The sequence below is a fragment of the Grus americana genome, chromosome Z (assembly GCF_028858705.1).
Source record: "Grus americana isolate bGruAme1 chromosome Z, bGruAme1.mat, whole genome shotgun sequence".
NCBI lineage: Eukaryota > Metazoa > Chordata > Aves > Gruiformes > Gruidae > Grus > Grus americana.
Window position 1 is genome coordinate 16,774,609 of NC_072891.1, and position 22,692 is coordinate 16,797,300.

Here is a 22,692-nt window from a genome sequence, read left to right on the forward strand (position 1 = left end):
ATACTACTCATCTACACCCTCTTCTTGGTGATTCAGAGTTTACTTCCAGTCCAACTGATCTCCACCATGAATGTGCATTGAAAATGAGTCTTGATCAGTCACCCTGACTTCTCTTTGCCATTTAAATCTCTGTTTGTGCATTTTAATGTCAAGGTTAGCGCTGGATCCTGTGGCTTGGCAAGCCCCCAGCGACACAAGGGGTTTCTGGCAGCCACTGCTGTTTGAGTGAGAAGCCCAGGTGCTCGGCTCAGGGCCGCTGTGCAGACCGCCTGGCTGGTGGCCTTTCCTGAGGTGGCCTTCCCCAAGGGACAGCAGTGCCAGGATGCCTGTTCAGAGTTTGTTCTGTTGCCTTCCCCCCACCGGTGACCTTTGCTGTTCCAGAACTCATCTCTTGTCTCTGTTTCCCCTGATTTTGTGTAGGTGCTGGGATGGCTGGAGAAGGTCGCGGTTCACAGTTGAGCTGAGAGAGACGTGAAGCATCATCCATCCCCTGCTGACCTTTGAGGTAGTGTCATAACTTTGGTCTTACCTGCAAGTGACTTTATTATGAATGTTGGCTAAGCAGAGCGATCAATAATATCCTGTAGGGCTCTGCAGATAATCCTCACAGATCCCATGACCCGTTGCTACAGAAGGCAATAATGATAATAGGCAGTATACAGAATTCTGATTGGGATCCTATCATCATATTTTATTACCCCAAACAATAGAGATATTTGAATTAAGGCCATCAGATTCAATCCTTATGTAAAATGATGGCTTCAAGCTCATTTTTACCAATCTGTAGTAGCCAGCATTTGAGACAAAGGGCTTGGTAACTTGTAGAAGTGGTTAAAAGCCATTTTTCCTTGTCAGAGAAAAATTTTTATACTGTATTTTAATAAGCCATTTCTCATCTATAATGTTATTTAAAGTATTAATTGCCTGACTTTAAATGCACAATGTAGAAACAAATAGAGAAAAAAACCAAACAACTGTGTTTTTCCAGGGAGAGAGAATGTGAAAATGCATATCAGAATGTTTTAGATAACATCCAGGTTAAATCACACTTAATTGACATCCAGTTTGAATGTACATATTGGGTCTAATTCATATCTGGAGTGTATTACTGAAAGCTTAATCAGATTACAGTGGGGTAAATTTGAATCAAATATCACAAAAATATACTGTGGTATAAGGGATTTGGACCTATGATTGCTCAGGCCATGGAACTGGAAAGCTGTTATCTGGTGTTAAATGGCTGCATGATAATTTACAGCTGCTATCCGTATACTATAGCAATTTTAGGAGACTTAACTGGCTATTCCTGTCTAAGTGTACACAAATGTAATGTCATTAAATAGAAGAGAAATTCTAGAAATTTTTTGCTTTGATTGCAATAACAATAGGTACTTGCCACCTTATGTCCATGTTTTTAATGTTTCTGAAACCAGATGTAATTCTAGATGGATTCATTGTACCATGGATCTCTGCTTGGGAGATTTGTCTAAGGATATACCAATTCCACTAAGAAAATGAGAAGGTCAGAACAGTGAAAAGTTACTTGTAAAAATACTTGTAAAGTAGGCGTAACTTAGAGTTATTAGGAACCTCCTTGACCAAAGCCGCCTTTGTTGTGGTTACTGTGCCTTCTCATGCAGAGTTAAGCACACCCGAAAAACAATTTACGAATGACTTCTCTCATTTTATAGCTGAAGCATGGCAACACAACCATACAGAGAGCTGCTTCTGTGCTCTGTTTTCTTGGCTTTCTGTGCCTAGTGAGCCGGTCGATCCCTGGCTAAGCTGCCCGTTCTCAATTCCTCTGCAAGCAGTGGTGCGAGAAGCGTACACAGCACTGGGAGCACGCAGCTTGGACCTGGGGTCTGGCCTGGCTGCTGGGCTCCACCACGGGCTCACTCAAGTGTTCCACCACCCTCTGTAGCCTCGTGTGTTTCAGTGTCCTATTTGTAAATGAGGGGTAATAATTCTTAACTTCCAGAAGGGACCAGAGCATCCTGATCCTTAGGAAATGCTGTTACTTGCACAGCACCTGTCAGATTTGATGTGGTATTGACGCTGCGTTACCAGAGGAGAGTTCAAACCTTTTGCATTTAAGTGTGACTCTGAGCTTGGAAATTGATAGTGGATCCCCAGGTGGTAAAAATGAATGAGTTCTGTGGTGCTTTCTTGCTTGGTATTTTCCAGTAGCTAGAGATAAAGAACATTTTGGCACAGGGAAAAGCAACTAACCTAATCTGAGGATAACATGATCATAGAGGAGGGGAGATAATGCTGACAAGGTATCTTGAAAATGACACGTCTGTAATTTGTATTACCTATGCCAGGTTAGTTTTAGATTAAGAACTGGAAATGTGATAACTGTCCCCATGTAGACCAATTAATGGCGTAGCCTTCATATATTTGCCTTTTAGTACAACATTTGGCAATACCAGCCCCAGACTCAGTCATCTGGAGGCAAGTTTACTGTTCAGCTCTTCTGTGAAATTGAGACATCTAATATATTATGCATGGTGGGAAATGTTCATCTGCACATTTTCTAGGCTGCGATTAATAAAGTGTTCTACTCTGAATAAGGTTTTTGTTTATCCTAAATGAATGTGTTGCATTCTTTCCTTAAAAATTAAACAGATGCCTTGTTATTTCAAGTCTGGGATACTGAAAGTGACCCATAGATGTGGCGAGAGTAATTTGTGCCTCTCTGACATTTACAATTCCAATGGAAGATAACACATGAGGCACAGCTTTAAATAGATTTTGACAGCGCTGGTAGTTCTGCTGAATATGCTGGAAAAAAAATTAACATCTGGCCAAAACTAGCAGAGATGCTTGTAAAATACTGCTGTAAAATATTCCAGTAACCGTAATTTCTTTAGCTATTAACACTTACCCAGCTACCAGGTCAGCACACCTCTCTGTCCTTTAACTAAAGCTCTGCTAAGTTGCTTGCTGTGGAATACGACGTGCGGAGTATGGAAACCATTTGTGGTGCTGTGAGAGCCTGAGAAAAGCTAAGAGTATGGAAATAAAATTGACTGTTCCTCCAGTGCGGAAAAAACTTACAGGACTACAGGGCTTCTCCTTTTGAACAGCCTTTTAAGTTCAGGGAAGGACGTGCCTACACTGAAAATGTCGGTAACACAATAAACATATCCATCGGATTAATACCAACATGCTGTAATACTTTTCTCATCAGGCAACTTGTTTGGTGATGATAGGCTGCCACAAACGAGTTATCTACCATGTGTGGGTTATGTCCACTAGTTTGTGACTGGGATCAGATCCAAATCCTTCAATCAATAGTGTTATGAATAGATCAGGCATACATACTTAATTTTAAAAAAACCCCACAAACCCAAACCACTCTTTTTTTTTTCTTTTTTTAGCTTTTTGGCTATTCCTCATACTTCTACTTTATCAGTTCATCATATAATTTGAAGGGTTTGCTTTTTAGCATTTAATGATACAGTCATCAGTAGGACAATTTAATGTGCTGTTAAATAAATTGAGTTAAATTCTGCTGCTGTTGAGTCATATATTACTGCAGATTTGAAATCAAAGTTAAGATTCAGTTTGAACAAGTCTGGTGAAGTCAGAAGTCAGGTATTATGTCCTGGCAAAGGGCTACAGGCAGTCATATTTTATTAACTACTGTGGATAAAGTAGAAAGGAAACTAGGAATGTTACCCTTAAAATATACTGCACAAAGTATTTACTTAATGGTCTTTTTTCTTTTAAAGACAGTACTCTGCACTCATTGGTAGCCATTTTTATTCTGGCTGTTCCTTATGAGTAAAGTGTCTTAGAAATATGCTGTTTGAGAATTATTTGTGAAGAATAGATTTTCCAGACTAAATAAACTACACTGAACCAGTGAGAAGAATCAGATTAGATAAATCTGTGGAAACCTATCCTCCTGTACATGGCTCTCTGTGTGTATTGGGTTTGCGTAGCAAAGTTTTGGTAGCGGGGGGGCTACAGGGGTGGCTTCTGTGAGAAGCTGCTAGAAGCTTCCCCTGTGTCTGATAGAGCCAATGCCAGCTGGCTCCAAGACGCACCCACCACTGGCCAAGCCCAAGCCCATCAGCACCTCTGTGATAACATATTTAAGAAGGAAAAAACAAGTTAGAGTTTTTGCAGCCAGAGAGAGGAGTGAGAAGATGTAAGAAACTCTGCAGACACCAAGGTCAGTGCAGAAGGAGGGGGAGGAGGAGCTCCAGGCGCCGGAGCAGAGATCCCCCTGCAGCCCGTGGTGAAGACCATGGTGAAGCAGGCTGTCCCCCTGCAGCCCATGGAGGAAGGAGGAGGGGGTGTAGAGATTCCACCTACAGCCCTTGGAGGACCCCACGCCAGAGCAGGTGGAGGCACCTGAAGGAGGCTGTGGCCCGTGGGAAGCCCACACTGGAGCAAGCTCCTGGCAGGACCTGTGGACCCATGGAGAGAGGAGCCCACGCCGGAGCAGGTTTGCTGGCAGGACTTGTGACCTCGTGGGGGACCCATGCTGGAGCAGTTCATGAAGAACTGCAGCCCATGGGAAGGACTCATGTTGGAGAAGTTCATGGAGGACTGTCTCCTGTGGGAGGGACTCCATGCTGGAGCAGGGGCAGAGTGTGAGGAGTCCTCCCCCTGAGGAGGAAGGAGCAGCAGAGACAACGTGAGATGAACTGACCACAACCCCCATTCCCCGTCCCCCTGTGCCACTGAGGGGGAGGAGGGAGAGAAATGGGGAGTGAAGTTGAGCCTGGGAAGATGGGAGGGGTTGGGGGAGGTGTTTTAAGATTTGATTTTATTTCTCATTACTCTGTTTTGCTTGGTTATAAATCAGATTAATTTCCTCTCTAAGTTCAGTCTGTTTTGTCCATGACGATAATTAGTGAGTGATCTCTCCCTGTCTTTATCTTGACCCACAAGCGTTTCGTTATACCTTTTCTCCCCTGTTTAGTGAATGAGGGGAGTGATAAAGCAGCTCTGGTGGGCACCTGGCCTCCAGGCAGGGTCAACCTACCACAGTGTGCTTTAAAAATGCACTCCAGCAAATCAGGTCTTACACTGTACGTACCACTGTAGGGTTTATTATGTAAGGGTAAAAATATGTTGATATAGTCCAGTCTTTGCAGTAGTATGTGGGAAGTAAATCTGAATTTTGGAAAGGCTAAGCTCAGTATTCCCACTTAGCTGCAGTGGTCCTGCTGTTAGTCCAGCAACATCAGCCTGTCTCACCCCATCCGCCCTCTTTATCTTACCCCGTCCACCCTCTGTGCCCTCTCCCAGGTTCACCACACTTTGCAAGCAAGTCTCCTCTTCCCATCTCTTTTCCTCATGAAGGCAGTTGCCTTCCTACTTCCATCACTAGCAGGCACCAAGAAATAGGAAAAAGGAAGGGAGAGGAGCAAGGGGCTAGAAAAGCAGCACTCCCCATATCTCCCTGCACGGATGGCAGTGGGTGGAAGCCAAGCCCTCCTTTGGGCTGTGCCTGGCAGAAAAACCTGGGGGGGTTCAGGCAGCCTTCACAGCTTTCATAGCTGTTTCTCATCTTCTCCAGGCAGAAGTGACACAGACTGGATGGCATCATTTCATGGGCTAGATCTGGTTTATGAACCATATGGCATAAATAAAAACCTACTTAAAGAATCCAGTTTTCATTAAAGAAGTGCTAGTCCTCTCTTTCAGATGTTCCTCTGTAAAGCTGTACCACCATCTCTATTAATTTGTGCTATAGCTCTTAGTAACAGATGACTTTCAGCCACACCAGTACATTAAATGTACTATTCCAACAGGACAAATTATTCTTGAAAAAAATAGCTTTTGGGTTATTGCAAATAACATAGTTTCTTAAAAAATTATCCACCGCATGATGCAAGTTTCTTACCTTTTCTGTTGTATTTCAGGCTCAAAACTGTTCTCTAAATGCTTTATCAAACATGTATGTAAGTATACCTAGCAGTAGCTGTAGCAAGATCTAGAACAAGTATCTGTATCAAAAGAATGCACTATTTTAATTAAGACTTAAAATCTTAAAAAAACCCCTTTCCTCTAATATACAACAAAAAGAGGGAAATTAAAATACAACTGCAAGCTCTATATTTTAAGGACTTTCCTACTCTGTAAGGGTACAGCTGTTGGGTACCTCCCTACCATCTGAGCTATTCAGGACAAACCTTGCTGACCCACAGTATGTGCTTTTTCCGTCAGTTTTCTATATCTACCATAAAGCGTGTCTGAGACTGGAAGAAAGCATTCTCTCCTGGGGAGATAAAAACTCAATTCCAGGCCAGCCAAAACCAGACCCTTCTTAGCCAAGAAACTAATTTATAGACCACCGAGTAATCCTGCAATTAATTGTTCTCTGCAGCCCACAGAACAGCAGACATCTGGAATCACTTTCTAAGCTATGAAAGAGCTATAGGCTTTGAGGGGCTTGGGGGGTTTTATATGTGAATGAAGCACCCTGTGTCAATTTATATTCAGAGCTAACTGGTTGGTGTTCTGTCAAAAATCTTTGCAGACTATCGCTTTTAAAAACTCTGAAAGTAGAAACATAAAATATCTTCCTTGAATGAACTATACCAAGTCATTATTCTTTTTAGTGTGAGTCCAGTCACCTTTTATCAAGTCTGATTGCTGAAGAAAAAATTGTATGTGGTAAGTTGTCGTGGGTTGACCCTGGCTGGGGGCCAGGTGCCCACCAGAGCTGCTCTGTTACTCCCCTCACTCACTAGACAGGGAAGAAAAAATACAATGAAAAGCGTATGGGTCGAGATAAGGACAGGGAGAGATCACTCACTAATTATCGTCACGAGCAAAACAGACTGAACTTAGAAAATTCATCTAATGTGTCACTAAGCAAAACAGAGTAGAGGAATGAGAAATAAAATCAAATCTTAAAACACCTCCCCCCACCCCTCCCATCTTCTCAGGCTCAACTTCACTCCTGGCTTCAACCTCCCCCCCCTCAGCGGCACAGGGGGACGGGGAATGGGGGTTGTGATCAGTTCATCACACGGTGTTTCTGCCGCTTCTTCATCCTCAGGGGGAGGACTCCTCTCATTATTCTCCTGTTCCATCATGGAGTCCCTCTCACGGGAGACAGTCCTTCACGAACTTCTCCAATGTGAGTCTCTCCCATGGGCTACAGTCCTTCATGAACTGCTCCAGCGTGGGTCCCTTCCACAGGGTGCAGACCTTCAGGAGCAAACTGCTCCAGCATGGGTCCCCCACGAGGTCACAAGTCCTGCCAGCAAACCTGCTCCGGCATGGGCTCCTCTCTCCATGGGTCCACAGGTCCTGCCAGGAGCTTGCTCTAGTGTGGGCTTCCCACGGGCCACAGCCTCCTTCAGGTGCCTCCACCTGCTCTGGCGTGGGGTCCTCCAAGGGCTGCAGGTGGAATCTCTACACCCCCTCCTCCTTCCTCCATGGGCTGCAGGGGGACAGCCTGCTTCACCATGGTCTTCACCACGGGCTGCAGGGGGATCTCTGCTCTGGCGCCTGGAGCTCCTCCTCCCCCTCCTTCTGCACTGACCTTGGTGTCTGCAGAGTTTCTTACATCTTCTCATTCCTCTCTCCAGCTGCAAAAAGTCTCTCTAGCTTGTTTTTTTTCCTTCTTAAATATGTTATCACAGAGGTGCTGATGGGCTTGGGCTTGGCCAGTGGTGGGTGCGTCTTGGAGCCAGCTGGCATTGGCTCTATCAGACACAGGGGGAGCTTCTAGCAGCTTCTCACAGAAGCCACCCCTGTAGCCCCCCCACTACCAAAACCTTGCCATGCAAACCCAACACATAAGTGAACTAAAAATCTGGACTAATTGATGCATCAGGGCAATTCAAACCTCAAAGCTGTGTCTGCTGTGATATTCCACAGTTTTAGTTATGTTGAGAAAATTATAATCTATGCAGAAGTGATTTATCTAATGCTGCCGTAGACTTTGGAGTAGAACTTAAGAGCAGTCAATCTCCTCATGCTTATTGCGAACATGGTTGCTTACACAGGATTCAAGTGTGATTGCTAAGTGTCATACATATTTTAGGAGCAGATGATATCATTAATGATGCCTTAAAAGAGGAAAGAAAAAGATTTTTTCTATATGGTGAGATTTTTCTAAACATGGAAGCCTTTTATATTTCTAAAAATAAAGTTCCCTGCGATGTTAAAGTTATTCAGTGTAATAACCACAAAAAGGAACAGTCATACTCTTTCCCTTCTATGCTGTCAGTTTCCACACATGGTCACGAGTGAAATCTTTTTAAAGATTGCACTTTAGTCCGCAGGGCCTAGTGTTGAGAGGGATGATTACTGATGCGCTGATTAAAGGGAGACAGCCAGTTGCTGAGACTTTTGCTGTCAGGCTCCTGTGCAAGCAGCCTTGCTCCCTATTTCAGTATAAAAATGCGTACTGAGGCAAGACTGCTGGTCAGGGTTCAGAGGAGTTGGGTGTCGTGCTAGACCAGGAGACCACCGGTAGGGTTTTACAAAACTCTCTGTGGCTACAGTGCAATGTGCTCTGCTTTAATCTGCTCGGTTTTATTGTACTGTGTGTCTAATGTAAGTCCTGAGATCTAGCTTGGTATGGGATTTATTTTTGTGAATAGCCCTCACGAAATGGGTTTGAGTCTGAGCAATACTTGTGGTAGTGGTGGGTGAAGGCTCAGGCTCTCAGCTGCTCCTCAGGGCGGGTATCTTGTAAATTTTGTCTGTAGTCTGTTTTTCCATGCTCCTGTGTAAAATAACAACAGCAATGGAGAAATGTGAATGCACCAGTCTGTTTTAATAAAAAACAGTTGAATCTGCTCCAACGTTTAATTTTCTTAATCAGATAGTTGGAGGACTATCATGATAGAGTTCCTGTGGAGGAGGCTCCTAGCGTTAGTGGAAGCAGACGCACTCTTCATTGGCCAGCCGGCCGCCTTGCACTGAGCAGCCCTGTTGTTTGTAGCACCCGTTGCAGAGTAGCCTTTTTTGAGTTGATTAATTCAGCATTCGTGTATTTTATCTGTGATGTCTAAAAGCAAAGGTTGCAATGCAGCACTGTGATTGTTTTAGTCTCTGACGTTTTAGGAGTGGGAAATGTGGAGGGAGAGGTTTACGTCCGCTACACTGGAGTTGCCATAGGTAAAGAGCATGGTTCATTCCTGTTGTTTGTAAAATAGAGCTATACACTTAGGAAGAAGGTTTTGCTAGGCTTGAGTGTTTCAAATGACTTGGTCTTCCTCTTAAATGCAATTCTTTCTCAATGCAAACAATTTGTTGGTTTGGTTTGGTTTGGTTTGATCCACTACAGCTTTATTTTGTGATGCTAAGATGGCTGCCAATAAATCCACAAGACTTTGTAATGTTCTGTGGTAGGGAAGACATAGGAGAGGGTTGCAATCCATGCCTTAGTCTGCTGCTAGGCTGTGGTGTAAATGCAGGCAAGCCTGTGTCTCCATTTCCCTGTCTGTAAACTGGATAATGCCACTGACCCGCACTGCAGACTGCTTCAGGATTTGCTGATGGAAAACATTGTCTGACAGCATTAAAAGACTTCTTTAGAAACAGATTTGGCAAATCACCTTTAAAATTAATATGGCTGTTTCTATTGCTTATTTTGCAGACACTTCTTAATTTCTTCGTTGGTAAGGTTTTCTCAGAGGAAATGTTGGGCATTGGGACTAAGCTCTATCAGTTTCCAATGTGAATTTCTAATTGCAACCTGGCATCTCCCTTTATCTTGCTTATTCCAGAAGATATCCTTTCTTGTAGTGCTATGCTAGATGCAGGTGCCCACTTAGAAGATTAACCGGGGCGATTTTCATCTTCACTAAACTAGTAACTGTTCAGTAGGTCACTAACTTTACCAGCCATGGCTGTTCAGTTTATTTCCCTTAAAAGTCAGGCTGGCTTGATCACCCGCTTGTGTAATCCACTTGTCTCCACTTCCTTATTAATTATTCATCTCCAACCTGATCTCCAAGCCTGCCTGGATCCCCTGTCACATATCCTCACACCTCTCCAAATGGGAGGAAAAAGGCTTTCCTCAAGGCTTGCCATACTTCTTCCTAATGAGATCTTTTGTCTTCTACCTTGTGCTCACCTGCCTCATGGGGTGGAACCTCCCTCTCTCATGGGGATACAAATTATCAGCTGCATACTGGTAAAGTTACACCTTCATGTTTCAGCAAAATGCCAATATGCGTGTGTGTGTATGTCTGTGGTCACTGCGTGCAAGTGCAGGCGCACAAGGCAAACCCCCCCTTCTGTTCCTTCCTTGTGAAGAATTGTTTCAGGACCTGTGATAATTGAAATGGCTAAAATAATGCCATGATACGATTCAAAATGTGATCTGGAAGAAAAGTTGCTTGAAGTCCTTAAAAAATAAAGCAGTGTACCCAGTATATACATTACATTGACTTTGAATAAATTCAGTTAGTGAAATAAGCTGATTTGTCTCCCTGTATTTGGAAATACTAGACATGCTAACCTTGGAAAAATCTCTGATTAAAATAACTTAACAGCATCCCTCCTATGACTCTTGGCTTAAAAGGTGTTATTAACAGCTGTATCATAAAAATGTGTATCAGAAGTGATTGGTTCAGTATAAAGGTTCTAGAGATCCTGTTTGGATTGAATATAAAAATGCTGATGTGTTTTTAAGCAACTTTGTAAGTGTGGACATTAGACTATCTTTGTATGTGAGAAGCTTCATCAAAACATACTTTGAATTTAAAAGTTGGGTATTTTAATTTCTGGATCTTGCCAATGTAAATGGAGGGAGAAGTTAACTGACTTTCTAAGATTTTATGAAAGGTTTGAACGGACATCAGCTTATCTTCCCAAGTTATTACTTACTTCATGAAAACTTGATTTGGCAGTGCTGCATTTAAAAATACCAAATAATCTTCTCCCCTTACTAGTCTCATTCATTCAGTAGCGCACTCTCAGTCTCTCAGTAAATCAACTTTGCACTGATTTACACAATTAAAGATCTAGCTCAAAGTCTTTGTACATGGCTATACGAAGGGGTTTATGCAGTTGCTGAATGCAGTATGCTACTTTTTGGTAGGTTCCCACAGTTTATATATTCGAATTTGTATGGACTTAAAGCTCCAAATCAGCAGAGAATAGGGCCAGGAGACAATGCTGGTATGATCTTACAGAGGACACATAGAAAGCAGTTTATATCATATTGTTTCTCATTAACAGAGAATTTGTTAAACAGAGAATTTTACTTGCAATTATTTTGAAAAACAGTTGTGCTGAATAGATGTGCTCATATTCTAACTGAACATCAGTTTAAACAAGATTTAAAGTTAGCTTCAATCTGTAAATTACAGATGCAAATTAAATCAATATAAATCATATTTTAAATGGATATGAACTTCAGGACATACAAAATTACATCATTTTAAAATGCACTGTTTACTGTTATATCTTTTGTCAAGATGATTAATCTTTCTTTGTTGACCAAGTGATAGTAAATATGTGAGTACTTGGAGTCATGAGCAGCCATCCAGAAATGCTGCTCAAATCCTTTGTCATTTACCAACTTTCACTTAATCCGCTATTTAAGTTAATGACTTCCTAAATACCATACAGGCTTTGCTATGTAGTCTTTAATCTGATTAGGAGCACGTGAATAATTTAACATGCGATTAAACCATGTAATTAATTTGTCCCATGGTAATGGACTGTTAAGTAGTTCTATTAGTCTAGGATAAATACCAGGGTGTTGAACTTCAATTTTACAGCTTCTTGGAGATGTTTTTGCTGGAGTAAGTGGGGTTTTGTATATATAAATACTACTTAAAATGAAAACCTTGCTCCCCCTGATTTTCTGAAATTGCTCTTTGAGGTCTGAAAGGCATGTTTGGGTTCAAGGTGATTAGAAGAAATTAAGGATGCCTTGTTCAAACCTGCTCAGCTGTAACCAACCCTGCCCCCCGCCCCCCCGCCCCCGCCCCCCCCCCCCCATTTCACCTGAGGTCAGCAGAAGCATCATCTGGTTTGATTTGTATCATTTCTTCATAATTTCTGTGAGGTCCTAAGCACTTTGGCTGTGCTAGGGGAGTTACTGCTTTGCTGTATTGAGGCCACACTGCTGAGTCCTGATGGGATTTAAACTTCAATATTAGCAAGACACTGAAGAGTTTTGGGTTGTTTTTTTACACTGGAACAGAAATGTTTTACAGCACTGGAAATACCATTTAATCTCATATGTTAAGTGTGAATAATTATCTCAGTGAAATGTTTTTCTTTGAGTAAAATCACATTTTTTAGTACAGACTGCTGTGGGGTTGGTTCTAGATACAGACTCAGACTTTTTTTTTTTCCTTTCTTGCCATGATGTTTGACATTAAATTGATGCAATATACTTCAAACAAACTGGAATGTACTTTTTGCTCATACACAGAAATTCTCTCACTTTTCTTGGCAATTGATTGTACAAATATCAAAGCAAAGAGCTGAATTCTGTCTTTTGGATGACTTTTACCTAAGTGTTAATAATAATTTAATAAAAAGAAAGAAGAAAAAGCCTAGGAAAAATTACCACTGTAGTTGAGAGAATCGTTTATAGCCTGAAAAAATTACCTATCTCATAAACAGGCCTGGATCCTCTTCCTTAATGACACAGGTACATGTAAAGCTGAGTATCAGCTCAGCAATTCACATCTGCATGGTAGCAGCTAAATGCTGCAATTTCTTTCCACTGACGTGCATCTGTTTTGCTGCTTTGATGTGTTTTGAGGACTAAAAGTCAAACAAAGCAATTAAGTCTTTTCCAAGTTCAAAATTTTCAATCTATGCAGTAGACAGAAACTGAAGAGTAAAACTTCAATTCTTTTTAGGAATTGTCTTCTGATGGAGATGATCTACTAGTCTTATAGCTAAGATACTCCCTCTGTATACCTAGTCCATTATGTTACTGCTGTCAAAGCATAACAAATTTTATTATAAATAAAGAATTCATACACGATATGCTACAGCCATCCTTGGATCCTTCATAGCCCAGTTCTTGGAGTATGACTTTGTAGGTGGATTAACGTAGAACAGCTTTTCAGTACAAACCCAGAGCAATGTCCAAACTGGATTCACTGAAGAGCTCCTTAACCTCATCCAAGAACTGATAACCATTTGACCTATTACCAGTATAAATGCAATTTAAATCAGAGTAATTAGTTGACACATCTATCCATGGGAAAAAATCAGCCCTGGTAAAAGTATTGAAGGTGTCTATTACAATGGAGATACAAACAAATTTGGTGTTAAAATAAAGCTTTCATATAGTCTCTATTCCAAAATTAAAACTTCGTTTATGAAAAAGTAATTTTTCTAAATCCAAAGTGAGCAATTATTTTAATAGATTCCATTTTCAATTTTAATACTTAAAACTGTTATAAGTAATTTAGCTTACATAGAGCTCTAATTAATAATATAAAATTGCCTCTGTCCCATAGTTTTGGTTTGTAATAATGATGTGTCCTTTAATATCCTCAAATTTGCATTGAACTATGCATAATAAATATGGCTTTATGCCAGAGTCCTTCATTCTGCCTTGGTGAGGCCCCATCTGGAGTTTTGTGTCCAGTTCTGGGCTCCCCAGTTCAAGACAGACAGGGAACTACTGGATAGAGTCCAGCGGAGGGCTACGAGGATGATGAGGGGACTGGAGCATCTCTCATATGAGGAAAGGCTGAGAGAGCTGGGGCTGTTTAGTCTGGAGAAGACTGAGAGGGGATCTGATCAATGCTTACAAATATCTAAAGGGTGGGTGTCCAGAGGAAGGGGCCAGACTCTTTTCAGCGGTGCCCAGCGACAGGACAAGGGGCAACGGGCACAAACTGGAACACAGGAAGTTCCATCTGAACATGAGGAACAACTTCTTCACTTTGAGGGTGACCGAGCACTGGGACAGGCTGCCCAGAGAGGTTGTGGAGTCTCCTTCTCTGGAGATATTCAAAACCTGCCTGGACATGACCCTGTGCAACCTGCTCTAGGTGATCCTGCTTTAGCAGGGGGTTTGGACTAGATGGTCTCCAGAGGTCCCTTCCAACCCCTACCAATCTGGGATTCTGTGATTCTTTTCCAGTGGTGCTGTCTTTTGTTGTTAGTTATTTGGGGTTTTTTCTCTGAAATGTGCCGTTTGTGAGGGTTTTTTTTTTTAATCTGCAGTACATAATTTCTGCTTCCATGGTATTATTCCTTGTTCTTTTCATATCCCAGATAACCGCATGCACTAGGTGAATGGTGTGTTGTTCATATCAACTGTGACAATTTGTTATTTCTGTTTCTTAACACGGCTGAGTGTATAACCCTGACAAGGGTTCTATAAAAACAGGCATTCATCCAAGTGCTGATGATGACTCAATCAAGCTGTAATATCAGCAAGCAAGGGAAGAAGTCTTTAGGTCCGTGGCAGTTTTAGATTGTGTTGATTGGAAGGGCTGTAACTCATTTCATCTGCAGAATGACTCTGTCCTGTTGGCATTTAGGGGAATGAGGGTAAGCAGGCAAAGTGATTTCAGCTATGTGTCATCAGCCAAACCAGCGTGAATGTTTTTATGCAAGCACAGAAAGAAGATTTCCTCTTGGTGTCACTAATCTTGCCGTGAGGTAGCTTGTAAGGCGTATCTGTACTACGAAAAATAAAGGCTATTCAGCCAGACAAATTCTGCATAGGTATGTACGTGTGTATTTGGTGGTTGCATAAACAAGGTTCGGGACAGATCTGGAGAGCCTGGAGTTACGTTCCCTTCTCAGCACTTGTTCTTACCAGGTGGTAGGTGTATTGGTGTGTATTCATGTGCATAGCACGCTCTTGTGTCCTTGCCTGTTTGTGATCTGATGGAATGATGAAACATAGCAATGTATAGAAAATCTCCTCAGATTAATCCTTCACTCAATAATTTTGTGGTTTGGTTTGTAGCACAGAGGCCACCTTGATTCTGGATTAGCTGCACATGTGCTGCTTTGGCAAGCAATCCTAAACTGGAGGAGGTTACAGGGGAAAAAACTCTCTCATATTTGGAGTACAGTGAGTTAATGGAGATTGCAAAAGCAGAAGTCCCTTCATGGACACAGTTTAATGAAATGTAATGTCATTCTCCTTCCTTTAGGTTCTTTCAGGTTCAAGAGCTATCTAAATGTAAAGATCTCACAGTTTTGCTCATAAGCAAAACGCCTTATGGTTTACTCTGAGTGTTAACATTGTTACCTGACCAGAGTAGATGCAAACCACTCGGCATGCTGTGACTGAACTATTTTCTCAGGCAGTTTTAGCCCAGTTTTGCCTGTTTATGCTGACTATCTTCACGTCCCACTGGAGACATGTCGTGTTTAAATTCACTTGTGATTGACCTTACTCCAACATCGATACAGAAAAGGGCCAAGAATTTTTTTTTATCCTTTTTATAACTTTTGGCTCCCTTTCTGTACTGAAGCAATTAGCCTGAGCTGACCTCTAGCCAAATGTTCCTGTGGTCAAGTTTCAGCTGGCTTGAGGACAGTCAGCTGCTGTATTATTTTTTTCTGGTTTTAGCTCTCTTCATTCTTACAAACTGCTGGAGTTGGATAAGATACAGACTATTATTCCTTAGAATAGTGTATATTACAGACACTGAATTTTTGTTTCTGTTAAATAACAGGGACTTTATTAGTAGAATTTGTTTTTCATACACATACAGAGGTAGGTGTTGGGAGGTAGATGTTACTAGATTGTAAAAGGTCAGTTCTCTCTTAAAGCTGACAGAGAAGCTGTCTCTTGCTAGGTTGACACTGCAGCCTCTGAACAATACAGTTCTTGTTGGCAGCGAGCTTGCAGGAGCATCTTAGAGGGACAGCAGTGGGTGGTTGCAAGACAGATTTGTGAGAACTTTCTGCAAGGCAGTAGTTGTCTGATGGTAGGGCAGATAGCAATTCAGAGGACTCTTCTCTCAGAAATTTTATTCTGTGCCACCAAAAGTGGCATCACGGGCAGCTCCTGCTTAGCACCAGATTTTCTCCCATGAAACCGGAGCTGTGTTGGTATAGCTCTACCTCAGCCTCCGATACTTCTAGAAGCTGCAGTCATACCTGCAACCCAGCAGAGCTTTTCGTATGTGTCCTGGACGCAAAGAGGTCATGTGGTCCCCTGATACTTCGCACCCCTTGCAGAGCTCCTGTTGCCTGGGAGAGACCTTGAGTATGTGCCCTGTCCCAAGGGCTCTGGGTTTGGGCTCCAAGGAGCCAGCACAACTTGCCCTTTCCAGAGGTGGTTGTACAAAGTGTGGAGCATGGCCCATCCGTATTTTCAAATGAGAGCAGTTACCATTTTTGAGCTCAGTCCTGTCCGTATTTGGTATGTTCAGACTACACCAGTTGGATTTTTCTCCCACATGCAACTCGTTTGGACAGATAACTTGATGGATGATCCCATGTGGATTTAAGCAGAGCAGAGATGCTGTTGCTTTGACTTGCCAAGATAGTGGCATTTGTGAGAACCCGCAGAAGAAGTATCATTTGTTTCTGTACTGCATTTTAGTAGTGAAAACGCAAGGGATTAAGCAGCAATTTTGATCACCTTTGAGGTTTAGGAATGCAAATTGATCCTGTGCCCTGTATCAGAGCGCTAGATGTTTTAGTCAAGGTCTGTGGCTGAGCAGGGACTTTCCCAATAATTATAGAATTGCTCTTAAACAAGTAGCAGCTGATGCTGAAGGGGTGGCTGTGTCCTCCCCTCCACCCTGGCTGCTCACTCCCATGCCTGTGCTGCCCTGGCTCTGCTCCCAGTGGTGCGTCTTTGTGGAGTCCTGATAAACCTGGTCAGCAAAGAGGTTTGTTACAATAAATGTTTATGAATTAATTTTAACTGGAACAATTTATTGATATAGTTCACTGTCTGCAGGTATGTAAGCAAGTCTGCTAGCGCAAGAGGAAGAGCAGTACTGGAATGGGATTGTCTTCATCTGCAGCAGCAAGACCTTATTGAAGTTCAGCATGATTGTTGACCTCTGGGATGTATTTCCAGGCTCCAGAGTTGGTACTCAGGCTGCTAAACCACTCTTCCTGGGAGGAAACTGAGATGGTCACAGCACAGGGATGGAGGGAATAGCTGTGCTGTGACAGCTGCACGTGGGGGCTTATCCTGGTCCCACCATGGAGTTGTTTTGTGTGGTTATGAAAAATGAAGTGGTGTTCACAGATGCGCTCTGAATGATGGACTCTGTTGATCACATTTGTTCTCACAGGAGAATTCCTGTGAGGGTTTGGGCTTTTCTTGTGGCTGTTGTTAGGCTGGAAGAAGTAGGAGAGCTTGAAGAAGAGTGGTAGGAAGATCAGCAGAGAGTGGTGGACACGGGAGAGCAGGGAAGTGTGAATATGGAGGCAGCATGGGATGCCTGGTTATTGCAACAGGGAGAGAGCAGGAGGCTTTAAATCAAGTGACATTGTGCTCAGTCCTGTGAAAGAGAAAACAAAACTTAAGGGAGAAAGTGGAAAGGCTGAAGAGGGGGTGGGGCTGTTCGACAGGGTAGAAATCATGTAAGCAGAGAGGAATTGGCAAATACAGAGCAGCATTTCTGTAGAAGATTTATTAATAAAAGACAATAGAATTCTTTAAACAAGAGTACAGATAGAGCAGGGGAACAATTGAGCTAGCTGAAAATGTAGCTGATCTTGGATGAACCTCGTGCTGTGCCAGTGTAGCTCCTCTCTGAGAGCAGGAGGATTGTTGGTCTGTGATTTGCTTTATGAACTTTTTCCCAGCCCTACGCACTCCAGCAGCTGCAGCTTTCACTTCTGGTCCTGCTCCCCAGGTTGCCTTACTCTCACAGTGCCCCAAATCCTCACTAACACACCTCCAGCCTCGCTGTACCCTTTCCTTCCTTCCTCCTTGTCCACTTGAGAACAGGGGAGTCACCTTTGGAGATACCCATGTCTGCTTGACCAGAGGAAAGCCCTGCCTGGCAGGTCCCCAGAGCTCCCCCAGCTCCGTGCAGTTGCCCTGTGCCCACAGGGTGCCTGGGTGGTGCAGCTGGCCATCCCCAGGGTGGGGGTGCGGTGGGGAGCATCGCCCAGCTTGCCTTTGCAGGTCTGGGTTAGACTCCGCTAGCCTGGAGCGGTTGGAATAAATGACTCTTGTACTGATCCTGAAACTTGAGAAATATTGAGCAGTTGTGTTCATGAGGGTGTGAGAAATACCTTCTGATTTTCAAGTTTTGTACTAAACAGCATGAGTGAGAAATCTGGAGTTGGTAATAGTTTCATTTTTTTTCTGTAGTGTGATTCAATCTGTTCTCTTGGGGTAAGAAAATTAAGGAGGAAATCTTTTAAATTCAGTGTTACCATAGTTTTACATACTCTGCGTGCTTGTATTTTACAGTTTCTGATTCAAATCAAACTTTGCTAACTCTACTAGGAGATTTTGATACTGAGATTTGACAGCATTGGGTTTTAATCAGTAACATCCACTTAAAAATTCTCATTAGTGGGCTTGGTTGTTTGGACACTTGTGATTTAATCTCCTGTTAGACGAAGAAAGAAAATGTCTAATTGAAAACACTCCAGCGTAGAATCAAGGTTAGTCATATGAATTTACGGTCAGATGTGAAAGTGGAGCTATTTCCCTCCCTCTCTCTCCTCCCGCTGCCTCACTGAGCTGGGTGTCGGTGTATCTTGGCAGTTTTGTGCCACAGAACAAGAAACTGCTGCCTGTTTCTCCGGGTTTTGGCTGGGATAGAGTTAATATCCTTCCAGTAGCCGTGTTTTGGATTTAGAATGAAAATAGTGTTGATAACACACTAATGTTTAGTTGTTGCTAGGCAATGTTTACAATTAAGTCAAGGACTTTTCAGCTTCCCAGGCCCTGCCAGCGAGGAGGCACGAGCCTTCTGCAGGAGGTGCACAAGAAGCTGGTAGGGGACGCAGCCAGGACAGCTGACCCAAACTGGCCAAAGGGATATTCCATACCATATGATGTCATGCCCAGTATATAAGCTGTGGAGAGTTGGGCAGGGAGGGCCGCAGCTCAGGAACTAGCTAGGCATTGGTCAGCGGTTGGTGAGCAATTGTGTTGTGCATCACTTTTGTTTATTATTATTGTTGTTGTTGTCGTTGTTCTCTTCCTTTTCTGTTCTATTATATTGTTTTTATCTCAACCCATAAGTTTCAGGTTTTTTTGATTCTCTCCCCCATCCCACTGGGGGGAGCGAGTGAATGGCTGTGTGGTTGGTTTAGCTGCCTGCTGGGTTAAACCACAACAGTGTTCATTTTAACATTGTAGCTTTGGTTTTCAAGGTCTCCAGGAATCTCTGTGCTCCACTGGCATGGATGTAAATGGCACGTAGTAATCCATCTACTCTACTGCGTATGGAGACCTCATGAGCTTTTGGGGGCATGGTACAATTTTGTGCAGAAGGCTTCACTGCCCATAAGTCCAGTGTATCCCAGCTTTGCTCTTTCCCATTGCTACCAGATGCTGGTGATAATGACAGGAGCAAAGCAGTTGTCCATCAAACAGGATCATGTGATGGGGTTGTAGGCTGTGTGTGTGTGGCAGAGGTGAATTAGAGAGAAGGAGGAATGTACTTTTTCGGGAGGTTGTAAAGGCTTGTTGGGTTATGCTTGGGTTGTAAAGGCTTGTATGCTTGGAGGCTGTAAAGGCTTGTGTGGATGTGCTCGCGTCCATCGGAAGGTGCCTTCTCAGAGCTGACGCAGCTAGCAGCTTCCAGCGTGAGAGAGCTTCCATGGCAGACCCGGAGAGCGGTGCGACAGAGCAGGGGCACAGAGACAGGTGCTCAGGGTTGTGCAGGGTGCTGGTAGGGATCAGACCATAGAATTAGCCTGGGTTACTCATTCTTGCAGCCCCACAGCTACTGCTGCCCTCTCCACCCCTGGCGTGCTGCCTGCCACAGGCAGCAGCCATAGGTGCTAAGCCTGTGTTTCTCTGCTATCAGCCATTTGGCTTTCTGGTGTGAGAGCTGGCTTATTAAACTGCATCACTCCTCTCAGCTTTACTGCAGGTAGTCCTAGACCCAGGAAGGGTTATACCTGGCATGCAGAGATGAATACAGCTTCAGAGGAGCATGAACTGGAAAGGGGATCATCTCTTTGTTTCCTGAACGAGATACTGTCCTTTTCCTACTTTCATATTTAACCTAAGCTAGTCATTGGGATCCATCCCCCAAAGGCTGCTGTGGGGTGAGTATGGCTACTTGCTGGAAGCAGGCTAGAGATTGACAATGCTTGATTATTATCCCCCCCCCCTCCACAATATAAAATGAACTAGAAACCCATAAGCTAGTTCTCTTGTAAAAATAGTATTTACTCTCTCAGACTGCAAGATGATGTATGACTTTGAGGCAATAAACTGTAAACTAAATACACTTCTGGTTTAAATCCAATCAGAAATTCAATAAAACTAGATAATGGTTTAAATGTCATGTCATATGAGTTAGTAATATTGGTTTACAAAGAAACTCTCTTATTGTCTTTTGTTATTGCAGAACTAGCAGTATGGATCTTTGGCATCTGCTGTTTACTTTGGCACTGGTTCGTGCAAATGACTCACTTTCTGCAAGTGATGGTAAGTTTTATGATACCTTTCTGTGCCTTTGTGTGTGTACGTATGTGTGTGTATATATATATAGCTTTTATATAAAGAGTATTTTTATATTATAAATGTCAGGACTGTACAAGTCCCTTGATTGCAATAACCTGGATACATAATGTAAAAAATACATCAGTTAATCTTGTTGAAAGATAGTGGATGAGATTGAGACATATTGCAGAATAAAGGTGAATTTCATAGACAGCGTTAGATGTGTGATGTGTAAACAGGCTGGATCAATGTTGGTGTTAGATGTCTGGATTTTCTTTGCTCAGGTACTGAAGTTATGAAAGAATTGTATGGGGTTAATTTTTTTATAGAAACTGGTCGTTTTTCTGCTTAAAAAGTCTTTTTAGCATATTCATATGTTAAGTGTAGAACTATTTGGAAGTACAGAGGAAGCATTTTAAGACTGTACACCTCAGGTCTGAGGCCAATATGAACAAGTTTCATAAGAAATGCACTTGGAAATTCTTGAGTAGAGGTTATAAAAGGGATTTGAAAAGAACATGTACCCTCAACCAGCCAGCTGGCTGTGGGTAGCCAGCAGAAGCCTCTTTAGTGAGAAGAAGCTCTGAATGCCCATCCTGTGGTGTTCGTGATTCAACAGATCTGCCCACGGTTCGTATCCTCTGAGTGTACCTCTGGCTTTCCACAGTTGTTCTTCCCATCCTTATTCACCTCAGTTCTTCCATCTTCTGAATTAAATGCCAGGCTGGAAAGTACTTGGTCCAGCTGAGCTTTTTCTTGTTGCATCCAGCGATGATTTAGAACAATTTCTGTATCACCCGGAGGTCTGTCCTGACTCTGGTGGGTCCTCTGGGACTGGTCTTTTACTCATTTAGAACAAAAAATTCCCATTAACTCCAGTGGGAGTTTTATGTTGTGTCAGACAGATCTGCTTATGCTGGTTATGATCTGACCCTGTAAACAAATGCAACTTAATCTGGTCTGCTCTGTCTTGTTCTGGCCTTTGGAGAGAGCAGTAACAGTTTTCCATAATTACTAATTTTATGCAAATTTTTCACCGCTTCTCACAGAGCTATGGAGCAGCTGCAAAAGGGTGGCTCCTTAAGCAGGTGTCCCTCCTGACCTCCTAGCCAAAATCAGTGTTAGCAGAGAAAGTCAGAGAGGGCAGTTTGACAAGTAATTTTGGAAAAAATAGGGTGGAAATAGCTTCCACAATGAACTGTAAATAAACTGCTAAAATTTTCAATGAAAATTTCTGACGTGTCTCAATTTTTTTTTCTTTAGCTTCATACTTAGGTGTTACTGAATGCAAATTAAATACCCGTAGAGTTGCAAATCATGTGTCATTAGCTGGTCTAGTGTTAGTTTTCTAATATGGTACTAAACCAAAGGGCTGTGGCATAGTTGCCTGTGGTCATAACTGTCCTACAGTTTAAAGGTATAATCATCCTCCTTTGCCCTGATACAGCTCTGTATTTTCTTGGAGTTGCATACTTGAAACTTCTAGATATCCATATTTGCAGAAGCCCTGGAGAGATATAACGGATATGACTTCGTTGTTAATGGAGACATTAAGCTGAAGTAAGATATAATTAGAACTCAAATGACCAGTTTTCAGAGAATTCTTCCATAAAGTTCATTTTGTTTATTAAAAAAGGGGGTTGGATAGGGAAAACACAAGTTTCTGTTTATTTACTTCTATATGTGTGGCTCAGACACTTGTCCTCTGTGATATCAAGAAGATAATCTATAAGATTCTCTTCTCCCTTGCTAGTTAAGGCTTTTTCTTTAACATTTACCAAATTTGGTTTGAGTTCCTAGTGTATCTGACCATTGAAGGTGATGAATGAATCAAGTTTTCACTTTTGTTCCCTACTTTCATTTCCTACTTAGAGCAATACTTTCATTCTGCTACCTACACGTCCCATGAGAAATGAGTGCGCCTATTTAAGAAGTGTGTAAGGAAGCATGGGGCAGTGAAGTATTTATTTTCATACTATAATTGAGCTGAAACAATGTGGGGCTTTAATGTGTTTTGAATCCTTCTCTGTCTTCTGATTTGGTTAAAAGAAGAGGAATTTTCTGATAGGAATTTGCAGAATAAAGCTATATACTCATTTCCCCCCCTTTGTGTACCAATCTGTTTAGTTAGACCTATGAACTGAAAT

General features: G+C 42.4%; 1 protein-coding gene across 6 annotated transcripts in view; it reads left to right on the forward strand.

Annotated features, from left to right (window-relative positions):
- The window catches only part of GHR (growth hormone receptor), a 132,125-nt gene that overhangs the window by 41,922 nt on the left and 67,511 nt on the right, over positions 1-22,692 (forward strand). For all 6 annotated transcript variants that reach the window (XR_008574701.1, XM_054810401.1, XM_054810403.1 and 3 more), the window contains 2 exons: positions 421-505; positions 20,451-20,530. Coding sequence is in view for 5 of the 6 variants with exons in the window: in XM_054810401.1 (XP_054666376.1) it covers positions 20,461-20,530 (70 nt within the window). In the remaining variant the exon portion in view is untranslated. The remainder of the gene's footprint in view (positions 1-420; positions 506-20,450; positions 20,531-22,692) is intronic.